The sequence below is a fragment of the Lepidochelys kempii genome, chromosome 7, assembly GCF_965140265.1.
Source record: "Lepidochelys kempii isolate rLepKem1 chromosome 7, rLepKem1.hap2, whole genome shotgun sequence".
In the NCBI taxonomy this organism is placed as follows: domain Eukaryota; kingdom Metazoa; phylum Chordata; order Testudines; family Cheloniidae; genus Lepidochelys; species Lepidochelys kempii.
In genome coordinates this window covers 103,879,851-103,892,590 of record NC_133262.1, presented here as the reverse complement: position 1 = coordinate 103,892,590, position 12,740 = coordinate 103,879,851, and the positions used below count along the sequence as shown (strand labels likewise).

Here is a 12,740-nt window from a genome sequence, read left to right as displayed (position 1 = left end):
TTTTTTTTTCTTCTCTCATCCAGCTCCAAATTCCCTGGTTGTGACAGTGGCAAATGAGCAAGCAAGACAGGGAAGATATAAATCTGCGCCTAAAGAAAAGGAGTTCAAAAGGCTAGATATAATGGGAAGAAAGGTTTACTTGATTTTCTCCTTGCAGATGTGCTTTGCAAGCCAGCAAGCTCTGTTATTGAAATAGGATTTTGTGAACTGGATGCCACGTCCAAATTTGTGAACCAGAGGAAATTATGGCCTTTGTTATGGAAGGCCATTTAGCGCTCAAGACATCCTTATAGTTAGCCCTGGTTATAGCAGATGCTTCATCCAGGCTCATGGCCTTGACTGTAATAATGAGAGGAATCTCATGGTCCCAGAATTCAGCATAGCTCCTGAGATCTAGGGAAGCATAGAGGGCTTGCCATTTGATTGCCTCCTATTCACAGGGAAAACTGAGGAGACATTACATTCTTTCATCCCAGGTCACCTTATGCTCATCGGGGATTTATACACAAGCCATAAAGAGATTGTATTGTGTGAACCAACAGCAGTAGTATCCTCAGTGATAATTCCATCAATCCTCCTACTCTGTGAGGCAGCAAGATTTCCCCAGAAAGGGGCACAAATCATGCGGAAGGAAATCTTCTGTGTCTAGTTTTAGTCCAATGGCCTGTCCTCCTCCTCCTGCTTCTGCTAGACAGTCTGTTTGATGATCATTTCGAGAGCAGCACTGTAGTTGTCAGTGTCATATCCATGCACCAGCTATTTGGGAACAGGCTGTCTTGCTTCTATGGTGCTTGGGAGACAATAACTATAGACAGATGGGTCCTAAGTACCATGGGGTTGGATTATGCCATTCCATTCCTACCCATTCCTCACTCCCATCCCCCTACCCTATTAGGCCCTCTTCAGGCACTCCTCTCATGAGTCACTGCTTTTGCAGGTGGTATAGACGCTGGGTACTCTGGGGACTATAGAGGAGGTTCCTCATCACCTTTGTGGAAAGAAGTTTTATTTCTGCTACTTCCTGATCCCAAAATCCAAGGGAAGAATAAGACTCATCCTCTATCTCTGCACTCAATACTTTAAGCATATGAGATTCCACATTGTTACCCTGGCTACTGTTCTCCCCGCTTTGAAACACAGCAGTTGGTTTGCTGCTCTCAATTTCCAGGATGCTTATTTTCATGTGACAATCTTCTCAGGCCACAGGAAGTTCCTCAGATTCATCGTCATCGGCCACCATTAACGCTCCTCTCCTTTGGCCTGTCATCAGCCCCATGTCTTTACCATGTGTATGCCAGTGGTGGCTGGAGAAGGGGAATTCATGTTTTCCCATACCTGGACAATTGGCTACTGAGAGGCTCATCCAAGAAATGAGTTCTCAGTCATGTCAAGTTCATGCTAGACGTTTTTTGATCAACTAGGTCTAATCTTAAACGGGGGCAAATCAACTTTATGCAGCCAACTCAAAAAATAGAGTTCATTGGGTCCCTGATAGGCCCTCGAATTTGTAGAGTCTTTCTTCCATATGAACAGTTCCAGATAATTCAGAAATTTTGTCAGGGCCTCCATTTGCACCCTTTGACCACAATCTGTGTATGCTTGAGGTTACTGGGCCATATGGTCGCATGCATGTACATAGTGCAGTACGCGAGATTGTGCCTTCGCCTTCTTCTGTAGTGGCTGAAGTTAGTCTATTGCCCGAGTTGCCAGCTACTGAACACCCTTGTTTCGGTGTCCAGAGAAACTGTATTATTTACAGTGGTGGATGGAATACAACAATGTGTGTCAGGATGTCTCCTTTTCCCACCTTCCACCAACCAAAACAGTGGTTACTGATGCCTCCACGATAGGTTGGGAGAACATCTGGGAACATTAAAAATTCAGAGCTTGTGGTCAGAAGCTTATATCAGCCTGCTGGAATTTTGAGTAATATACAATGCCTGTTGGTTTTTTTAGGATCACATCTAGGGAATGGCAATCCATATTCTCACTGATGATACCACTGCAGTGTATTACGTGAACAAGAAGGAGGGTGCCTATTCTAATCAGCTTTGTCAGGTAGCAATAAAGATGTTGCATCTCTGCACCAAGGAAGATGAGATACCCACTTGGCAGGTTGTTTTCGATCAACCACAAGTGGTCTCTAAAGAACAGTTTATTTAAGTCCATTTGTCTATGATGGGACATCCCTTCCATAGACTTGTTTTCAACAGAGGGCCAAAGAAAATGTCATCAGTTCTGTCCTAAAGTAGGACTAAGCCATGGTGGCCACCCTGAGCCTGAGAAGGAGCCAGAATTTACCAATGTACATTGCCAAAGAGCCACAGTAATACATCGGCAGCCCCCCATCATCTTCCCTGCTCCCAGCACCTCCCACCCACCGGCAGTCCCGCCGATCAGTGTCTTCCCCTCCCTCCCGATCAGCTGTTTTGTGGTGTGCAGGAGGCTCTGGAGGGGAGGAGCGAGGGCACGGCAGGCTCAGGGGTGGGGGTGGGAAGAGGTGGAGTGGGGACAGGGCCTATTGCAGAGCTAGGGGTTGAGCAGTGAGCACCCCCCGGCACATTGGAAAGCTGGCATCTGTAGCTCCAGCCCCAGAGTCGGTGCCTATACAAGGAGCCGCATATTAACTTCTGAAGAGCCGCATGTGGCTCTGGAGCCACAGGTTGGCCACCCTTGGACTAAGCTCTGGGTCTTTTACCAGTGCCATCCATCTGAACTGGGAAGGGAGCCTGATATATGCCGTCCCTCCACCCCCCATTCCTCTCAGGTTACCCTCAAGCTCAAATTGGATCATGCCAAACTAATTCTGATTTCGCCAACATGGTCAAGACAATGTTGGTTTTTCAGCCTCCTCTGTCTATTGGCTCAACTTCCCAAGCCTCTCCCTCTTCTTCGTGATCTACTCACTCAACATCATCGCTTTGAGCAGTCTGTACCTCAGTGTCTGGATGCTGCATGGCTAGATGAAGAGGAGCAGTTCTTGGAAACAGAATTATTCTCCTTAATAGTAGAAAACCGGCCACGAGAGCCACCTGCTTGTCTAAGGAAATCTTTTTTGATTTGGGCAACGTCTAAGCAAATTCAGGCCATGTTAGCGTGGATTTAGGACAGTTTGGATTGTTAGCTGCTTTTGAAAACTTCAGGCCTTACTCTGAGCTCCTTGAGGGTTCACTTGGTGGCAGTCTCTGCTTTTCACCCTCCCATTCAAAGGATGTTGGTATTCTCAAGCCCTTTGATGGTGAGGTTTTTCAAGGGGATTATCCATCTTTTTCCACCAGTGAAGGAAATGGTGCAATCAAGGGACCTTAATACAGTTTTAGGAGCACTGATAGGACCACTGGTTGAGCCAATTGTGACATGTTCATGGGCTCTCCTAATTCAAGATAGCCTTCCTTTTGGTTGTAACATCTACAAGAAGAATTAGGGAATTGTAGGCCTTAATGGGAGATCCTTCTTGCACTCAGTTCTTCAAGGACAAGGTGGCTTTAAAACCACACTCAAATTTTTTTGTCCAAAGTGGTATCTTAGTTTCACCTTAACCAGGTTATTTACTTATCTGTATGTTTTCCCAAACCACATTCAAGTGCAGAGGAGCAGCTCTTACATAATTTAGATGTGAGGTGATGTTTAGCATTTTATTTAGAAAGGACCAAGTTGTTTTGTTCGTCACCTTGACTCTGAGTCCTACACTGAGTGGATGAAGGGACAACCTGTCTCTGTTCAGACCATTTCCAAATGGATAACCGCCTCTATTACCATGTCTTATGGAGTGGCTCAGCTGATACCTCCACAGTCATTGCAGGCTTATTGAACGAGAGCTCAGGCAACATCAGCTGCATACCTTAGCGATGTCTCCATAGCAGATATCTGCAGGGCTGCAATGTGGTCCTCTGTGCTAGACATTATGCTGTCACCATAACATGAAGATCGGATGCAAACCTTGGGAAGGCAGTCCTGCACTCACTGTTCAAATAGACCTAAGCCCACCTCCTGCTGGAACTGCTTGTGCACCTGAGTGGAATGCATGTCTGCAACCACTCTAAGAAAAGATTGTTACTTACCTGTATTGTAACTGCTGTTCTTTTATATGTGGTACAGACATATACTCTGTGATCCACCCTCTGTCCCTTTGCATTAGAGTCTCCAGCTGGGGATTTCGGTGCAAAGGAACTGGGGGGGTGGGGGACAGCTCCACCGTTATATAGCCAAGGTATTGGCACATGCACTGCCTGTATGGGTACTGCTTGGCAAAATTCTCTGACTTTGGTGTGCTGGGAACACACACACCTAAGTGGAATACTTGTGTGCACCCACATCTTGAAGAACAACAGTTACAGTACAGGTAAGTAACTGTCTCTTTTTTTGTCAAAAGACCTCACACATAATTTTCTACAAGAGTTTTGACACTGAGAACATCATCAATGTGTAGGCTTTTTATAAACTTTTTGCTATTGACTTCTGTGATGTACATTTATTAATGGCTAAGAGTGAGAATTTTTTCCATTTTATTTTATAAATAAAGTATTATATGCACAATAATTTACATGCAGAATTCATGTCCCCTGCAGATTTCTTTGCTTCCCTGCAGAAAAATGACTTTCTGACAGGGAAGCAAAAGGAATCTGCAAGAGCAGTCACGCACCACTCCCTAGTTGCGCAGGTACATCATTTCAGGCACCTGGAGCAGCCATGGAGAGATAAATAACTGCAGGGCTGAGGACACCCCCAGCCAGTGGCTCCTACCCTGGGATTAGCTGCCAGTCCTGGCTGGGCTGGAGGCAGGAGAGGATGGGATTTCCATTTCCCCTGCAAGGAGTGGCTGGGGCTGTCAGAACCACCACAAGAAACCTCCCCCAGCTGCAGGAAGCTCAGCATCCTCCCCTGCTTCCTGCCCCCATCGCTTCTTATATGTGGGGGAGGGGTCACTGTATGGGGAGCTGCTCCCCCATCTGCCCAGGCCCCATGCATCTGGACCTCCGGTACCCAGACACCCTCGGCAAGCCTCACCCAGTACATCCAGAACCCACCTCGACCCTCCATATCTGAACCCCACCCCATTGAACCTCAACCCCTGCATCTGGAGCCCCCTGCACCCAGACCCCCTGCCTTCTGACCCACACCGTTGCACCCAGACCACCCCCACTGAGCTCCAGTCAAAACCTCCACCCTGACAAGCCCCAACCTCCTGCACCCCTCGATCCCCTAGATCCATTTTAGCTGTTTAACTCCAAAAGTGTCTCTCTGAATTTCCTTCAGATTTAGTGGAAAAAACTGTTACAGCCTGGGACTTACCCTACATAACAGAGTCTTGAATTTTAAGAGTAATGCATATGAAAATCACCTTATTGTAATGAAATTCTGTTTGCAGTCTTAGTTATGGAGAAACTATTTGTTCATAATGGTGGTATTGAAAATATTCCAAGAAAATCTCATGCTGAAGTTGAGTTCATTTCACATTCATAATTGCCAGCATATTAATATTTTTGCTAGGAACAATTTCCATATAACTGGTCCCTAAGCTACTAGAGGGTCAAGTGTGTATTCTGGTGAATACGGGTTTTAAAAATAAAAATATTTTGTCATTTAAAACTTCAAAACTAATACAGTTTTCTTAAAGAGCTGCTCTTCTACCAAGGCAGAAATCCACTAAATCTTACACTGAATGTATGTAGACTTTTGATATTGCCTCAGTGTGTGTTGTTTCATCACAGTGATATACTGCTGGCACTATAGACTTTGACATTCATATAGCACATGTAAAACTACTGTTGGGAGAACTTCAAAAGTTCTGAGATGAAATAAACATTCCAAAATGTGAATCTGAATCCATAGATTCCCCCTAATATTTTGTGATCATCTCCCACAAAATCACCTTTCCCCGTTTAGGCCTTAACTTACTGGGGAAAAACCTAGCAACCTGCTATCCTATCTAGTGTGATTGGGGCAGCCAATAACTTTTGCTCTCTCATTTTGGCAACTTTATGGGGGCGCTAATCACCTCCCTCTCCCAAATTATCCCACAGTATAGTTTTTCCCTCTTTTCACTCTCCCTCTGCCACCTTTGCTGGGTCCCCTTTTATCTTTGCCTATCCCCAGTATAATGTTCATCTTCTCTCCCTGTTTTTCGCCCTCCTCCCGTCTCCGAATCCTGTTGTCCTCTTTCCTCCTCCACACAGGGTTTAACTGTTCCCCCTTTTCTCCCATTTCGCTGAGGAATCTCATTGTCGTTCTCCACATTGTGGGATACGTGATACGATTACAGCTCCGTTAATGTGGAGGCTAGCTGAAGCTGCTGCTGTTTGTAGCTGTCTCCGGCTTATGGAAAGCAATGAGGAGAGCAATGACAGTAGCAAAATGGAACTCTCTGGTTGCTCAGCTGGAGCAGTGATTGCTGGTGGTCAGAGGCAAGGACTTGAACCAGTTTTATTTTGTATTTTTAGTCTCGGGTACCAGGTCCTTATCTCTTAAATATCCCACATTTCAAGGGATGTCATTCATTTTAGATCCAGGATCACCTATGATCTGCACAAATTTAGTGTCCCTCATCTTTATTTTTGGAAATTATCTTCATCAAAACCAAATAATTAAGAAACAGGTGATAAACTCATTTACAGTAAAGGAATGAATCCCACGTAATTTTAAGTTTCCTGCATAAATAATTTTTATGTACCTTTGGTTCTTTGTTATACATTGCTTCCCACAGTTGGGCTAGGTTCAGATGTATGACTAAAATAGTCTCAAGCCCCCATCTCTCTCTCTCTCTCTCTTTTTGCTGCAGCTAGTCTCTCTTCAGGACAAGAACCTACCTTTACACAACTGAAAAACTCAAAACTTGAGAAAAAACTGGTATTGGTTTATTCAGCAGTTGCTTACTCATAGTGCTGAAGAGATGATTGACATTGTGATGCTAGTAGACCAGGTCATGCCAGAGTGTAATCAGGTCAATTCACTTGTGTATTAGTATAGATCAAAGTAATTGTTAAATGTATAAAAAGAGTGTATTTGGTGTTTAAACTACATGAAAACTAATGGGATCTTTCATGTATTGTTTTGCTTGTGTGTCATGTTATAATGTAATAGCAAACATTTACATTGCAAGTATCCCTATAACTGAATAAATCGTCAGACAAGAAAGAAGCCTTATGAAATGCAGATAAAGAACTTTAACAGCAAAAAGGCTAATTTCAAAGCAAGTGGCCATGGTGTGTGATGACTGAAGGTCAGAGACTCAAAGTGCTTTCTTCACTCACTGTCATCAAAGGAAAAGCCCATGTGGGGAGAGACACTGTCAGCTTGCGTTCTGTCAGAAGGAACTTTAAATATGGATTCGAGGAAATCGAAATATGGATATGAAATATGGATTTGTATTCTAACAGGGCAGGAAAACTGAACAAGAAGACAGAGATTCCCAGAGTTATTCTGGGTAGCCTTGAAAGATTTTTGGGAGTCTGGCAGTTATAATGTCACTGCCACCATTTGGAATCTCAAACTGTGACTCACCTTTTATATATATATTTTACCTGCTTTAACCTCTAAATAACTCTCACTTCCTTTTCTTAGCTAATAAACCTTCAGTTAGTTAACTGTAAAATTGGCTACCAGTGTTGTCTTTTGTGTAAGATCTGGGGAAGTGATTGGTCTCTTGAGACTGGGAGCAGCCTGATGTGGTTTGATTTTTGGTTTAAGTAAACTTTTATCACAAAGTTCAGTTTGCTTGGCAAGATAGACTGTAGAGTCTAAGTCTGTGACTCCATGATAAAACTGGTATAGTGACCCAGGAATTCATATTTGTTACTGGTTTGATGAAATCTAATTATAGAACATACCAGCTTGGGGTGTCTACCCTGTTTTCTGACCGTCTGCCCTGAGATAGGCACTCACAGTTTTGAGCCACTCCAGACAGAATGAGAGACATCATCCCTTGAACATTTAATAAACAATTTGAAATAGTATCAGTATGTTCCTTAGACTATATATGTGACGGGCATTTAAAATGGAACAGAAACAAATTATAAGGGCACTTTCACTGATTAGTTTAACTGAGCATAATGTTAACTAAAAGTATGTAACTTCTGAAATCTTAGCCTAATTATTGATTATTATATTTTTATTCCTAGACTTTTTTGTTTTGTGACTTGGGAAACTTCACTATTGATAAACTGTAACATTGTAGGCTTCCTAAAATGTGTTCCAGAACTTGTGGCATCTTGGATGTTGTAGAGAACTCTCCTTCTTGAGTTTATTTTCATGTACAAACTGTAGTGTACTTAAAACACGTTCAGTACACACTTCAAACTACACATATGTCCACTGCACCAACTCAGCATTATGTTTCTAAAATAATCTTTGCACAATAATTGTGTATTATTTCCCTGTCAAGTGATGAATTAAAATATGATCTTACTTGCAAGATGAAGGGATGCAAAATTTAAGAGTGTTTTTCTCTATATATGAGTGTGTACTCTTGGGTAATTGGATATATGTCAAAAATATTTGAAAAATGCAAGATCTTAATCAAAATAGAAATAACAAAACTAATCAATGAACACCTGAAACGAAGTTTCACACATATGAAGATCTTTTTACATTCTATGTTGTAGAAATAACATTTTGAAATATTTTTTAGGAAAACGTACTATCCCAAAACCACATCCTCCAGTTGTAGGTGAGGTGACCCATCACAGCATTCAACTCTCTTGGGATTTGGAAAATATAACACAAAGAAAAGGACCTCAAGAGCAATGGCTAAAGATGTCAATTGAAGAAGAGGACCCCAAATTACATACCTATGGTACCATTTATACGTAGGTGAAATGTTAATGAAGTTTTATCTTAATAAGTTATGGGTTGCAAAGCATTTTGAAGATGAAAAGTGGTGAAGAAATGCTAAATATTTATTATGGTGGCAATGTTGGTTTTGTTATGTTCTGAAAACTATTACATTTTTCATTCAATTTTTAAAATATAATTTCTTTTGAATTAAATTACTTAATATAAGCACAATTTTTGAGGTAATACCACTTATGACCTATAATTTTTTGTAAAAAAAGGGTATGTTGTTACTCTGCTCCACCTTGCTTTGATCATGAGGGGTGCATACCTGAAGCAACTGAGTAACACCTACATGGCTGTTAATTTGTACAGGGCAGGTACAAATTGCTGGAGGATTCACTGCTCCTTGAAGTCTTTAAACCATGATTTGAGGACTTCAATAGCTCAGACATAGGTGAGGTTTTTTCGCAGAAGTGGGTGGGTGAGATTCTGTGGCCTGCGTTGTGCAGGAGGTCAGACTAGATTATCATAATGGTCCCTTCTGACCTTAGTATCTATGAATCTATGAATTTCCATTCACTTCCCTTGGTCACAATTAGTGACTGTCCCCTTAACTGCTATATATGGCTGTCAGTATGTTAGGTGATGTCCAGAGACAATGGTTGAAATCCTGGCCCCCCGTGAAGTCAGTGGCAAAACTTCCATTGGCTCCACTGGGGCCAGAATTTCACGTTGTGTGTGTGTTTGAGAGGTGTGGATTCTGCTTGGCTGACTAATAGCTGAAATAAAACTAAACCTACCGTGCAACCTGCTGGCTGACAGCTCCAAAGTGGTGCAATCATCTGGGAGAAGATGGCCAATGCCCATGAGACTATATTTAATATTATTAGGGATGACCTCTTTTTTCTTTTCTTTCCTTGGGTTATGGTCTGTATAGGCAAAATGTGGGAGAGCGGGGCACTAGCCACCTCCCAAAAGTGGCTTCATACCCTACTCCCACAAAATGAGCACTGAATCCCTTTATTTCCCTTCCACATTGCACCTAACTTGAATAATGATTAGTTAGCAAACTGCAGAACTTGCCTCTATAGGAGTAAGGGGCTAAGATGATGCTAAGAGTGATTAGGGATGTTAGGGTTAGAGGGCAGAGGACGTAGGAGCTGCTCCATCCCTTCACTTTTGCTCATATTTGTATATCAATGGACACCAACATAAGATCTGTAAGATGAGCAGCTTGTTTGTAAAGCAGTCCAAGGACTGATGTTTTGTGCTGCTCTTCACAGTACAACTTGCCTTCCCCTAAAGCCCCAGGAGATTAAACTTCTTAAGATTAGTCACTTCTTAACTCAAGCCTGTTGCATTGCACTGTTGTATGGCATGCTGCACTGACTCCAGATTCTTCAGTGACATATAATATAGTTCCCAATCTTTAGAAAACTTTGCGGTGTAAGATTTGTCACTAGGTGGCAGAATTAGACTGTGTTAATACTGACCTTTTATGCTCCGCTGAAGCAGTTTCTTTCATATTTAAAATGTTTTTAAGACACTGGGTTTTGGGGAAAAAATTCTAATAATTATAGCATTTTTTAGAAGTAGAAATTTTGCATCTTGGATGCAGTAGGTGTCAAAGGGCAGACTCTCTAGAATTCTTGTGAATAGTTAATTAGCACTTTCACTTTGTATTTGTTATGTAAAAGAAACTTATTAGACACCTGTTTTTTTCCATTGGGGTATTACTGCTGCAAAATGTATTTAAGCTATAAATGATGACAAAACTGTATATATTCAGTGTCTGGCTTTTAAAGATGCACACAGATCTGTGCCTAATTTTCGGATACAATTGCAGCAACTGCGTGCACAGGTTAGGCATTTGTATAGGCAAATGGCTGTTTATGCTTCTAATGAGCAGTTTCCATCTGAAAATATCTAATTTACATGTGCACTTAACCTTAAGTGGGTGTATAAATTAGGCTTTTGTCAACATGGGAAAGTTTTACCAGTTATATTGATATAGTTCTATAGGTGTAGTCATCCCCTGTGTGGATGCTTTTGGTCCAGGATAAGAGTGTTTTTTTTCAGTTTAGCTTAAATCCTTTCCCAAGTGACATAAAATAAACTGAAAAAAGTCATTCTTATCCTGGAATAAGTGGATCCTCACTGGATTTATATCAGTATAACTTTATTGGTTTAAATTCACAACTTAGCTTATACTGCAAAAACTTTCCCTATGTAGACACAGCCATAAGGTCTAGATCCTGTAGATAGATCAGCATGGGAGCAGTGGTGTAAAATTGTATGTGCATTTTTGCTTGAGCAGTTATGCATCAGGACATTATGCTTAAATGTTGTTTGCCAAAATGTTTGAAAAATACTATCTGAATTATTATATAAGAAATTTTTTAGGGGATATGCTAGACAACATGTCGTGGAAGGTCTTGAGCCGAGAACAACCTACAGATTTCGACTAAAGATCACTAGTCCTACAGGGGAGTGTGTTTATAGTCCAGCTGTCTCTGTATCCACTATTAGTAAGTATAGACTTTAATTTATTATAAAGTGACAAAAATTAAAAAATTTCTTACTATTTTTTAAAAAATTGATATAAAATAGCTGTTGAATTGAAAACTGTATTAGGAATTCACAAAAATTGAAATGTATATTTTGTAAACATAAATATATTGCATATGTTTACTACTTATTCTAAGAGTATTATGGGTTATGAGTCACCTACAGGCTGAGTAGTTCTGTATTTTCTAAAATAGTAGTGTCATTTTACAAAATATAGTGGGCTATTTCAATTTTCTCTTCATGTTATTCAGACCCCAACTGTTGGAGTAGAGAATAGGCCAGAAGTGTTACTAGTTCCACCAAATGCTACTGTGATTTCTTTTTTTACTCACTTCAATTAAATTCGAAACAAAGCTTATTCTCAAACTGAAATAAAGGTCTGTCCCTTAAAGAGGAAGAACAGAAAATACGTCTGAGTCTGTCAGCCACATGTTTCAAGAAAGGCTAGAGAATCTTTCTGTGCCAGAGAGAGTGGGTCATGGGACTCTGTGGTTTGGATTGTCTCATTGGGGAGTAGCACAAGGGAAAGAATCGGCAGGAGGAGGGTTTTGTGTGGGAGAGCTGACTCAAGGATGGAAGGATATAGGTGGCTTGGGGTTCTGTTTAAGAGAGGGTGGTATAAGTAGGTATCTCAAGTGGTGAGTTTGAAGTTCAGTGTGGAGGAGGTATGGTCACAGGGGATGGCCTTAAGAGCAGAGATGGTATGAATTGTGGTTTGAAACGGGGAGAGTAGATCTGGAGATTTGAAAGACGGTTTAATGGGAGAAGGGACAGCAAACACTCATGACATAATCTATCTCTTGTTTTCTGTGTTTAGAAAAAAAACATGTCACTGAGTGTGATATCAAAAATACTTTAATCAGTGAAAGATGTCTTCCAAATTTGTGAGTGACAGAGACAGAGCCACAAGTGGTACATGCTCACTTAACCTATTTTCCATTAACTCATTTATAAAATAGGCTGTGCACATGAAAACAGACTGTCTCTACGTTTCTAATTTGCTTTCAGTTGTATAGTGGTTTAATAAATCAGAAAAGCAACTACTCTGTTTGAATAAAAGGGTGTTCTGCCTTTTTTTTTTCCTCCAGGAAAAATACAAGAAAATACTGCTTAAATGAGGCATGCAATTTTAATCAATTGGGCCCTAAAAAAAGAGAAACAAACAGCTGCTGCTTGTTAATTGGTGAATGTCTTCACCAATGAGCTCATCATTTATTCACTACTTTCAATGGAGCCTTAAATTCCATAAATAAAGGTGTTATCACCACATTATGGTATGACTGCCTGCACATCTGTAACCAAATGACTCATTTATAATACAGGAAGGATTCATTTAAAAAGAGAAATTTATGACTTTCACCTGTGCAGATTCATTGTGCTTGTGTAATTATTATGTTTTA

General features: G+C 41.0%; 1 protein-coding gene across 1 annotated transcript in view; it reads left to right on the top strand.

Annotated features, from left to right (window-relative positions):
• The window catches only part of FANK1 (fibronectin type III and ankyrin repeat domains 1), a 60,968-nt gene that overhangs the window by 24,538 nt on the left and 23,690 nt on the right, over positions 1-12,740 (top strand). The window contains exons 2-3 of the mRNA XM_073354069.1: positions 8,627-8,804; positions 11,176-11,300. Coding sequence (XP_073210170.1) covers positions 8,627-8,804; positions 11,176-11,300 — 303 coding nt within the window. The remainder of the gene's footprint in view (positions 1-8,626; positions 8,805-11,175; positions 11,301-12,740) is intronic.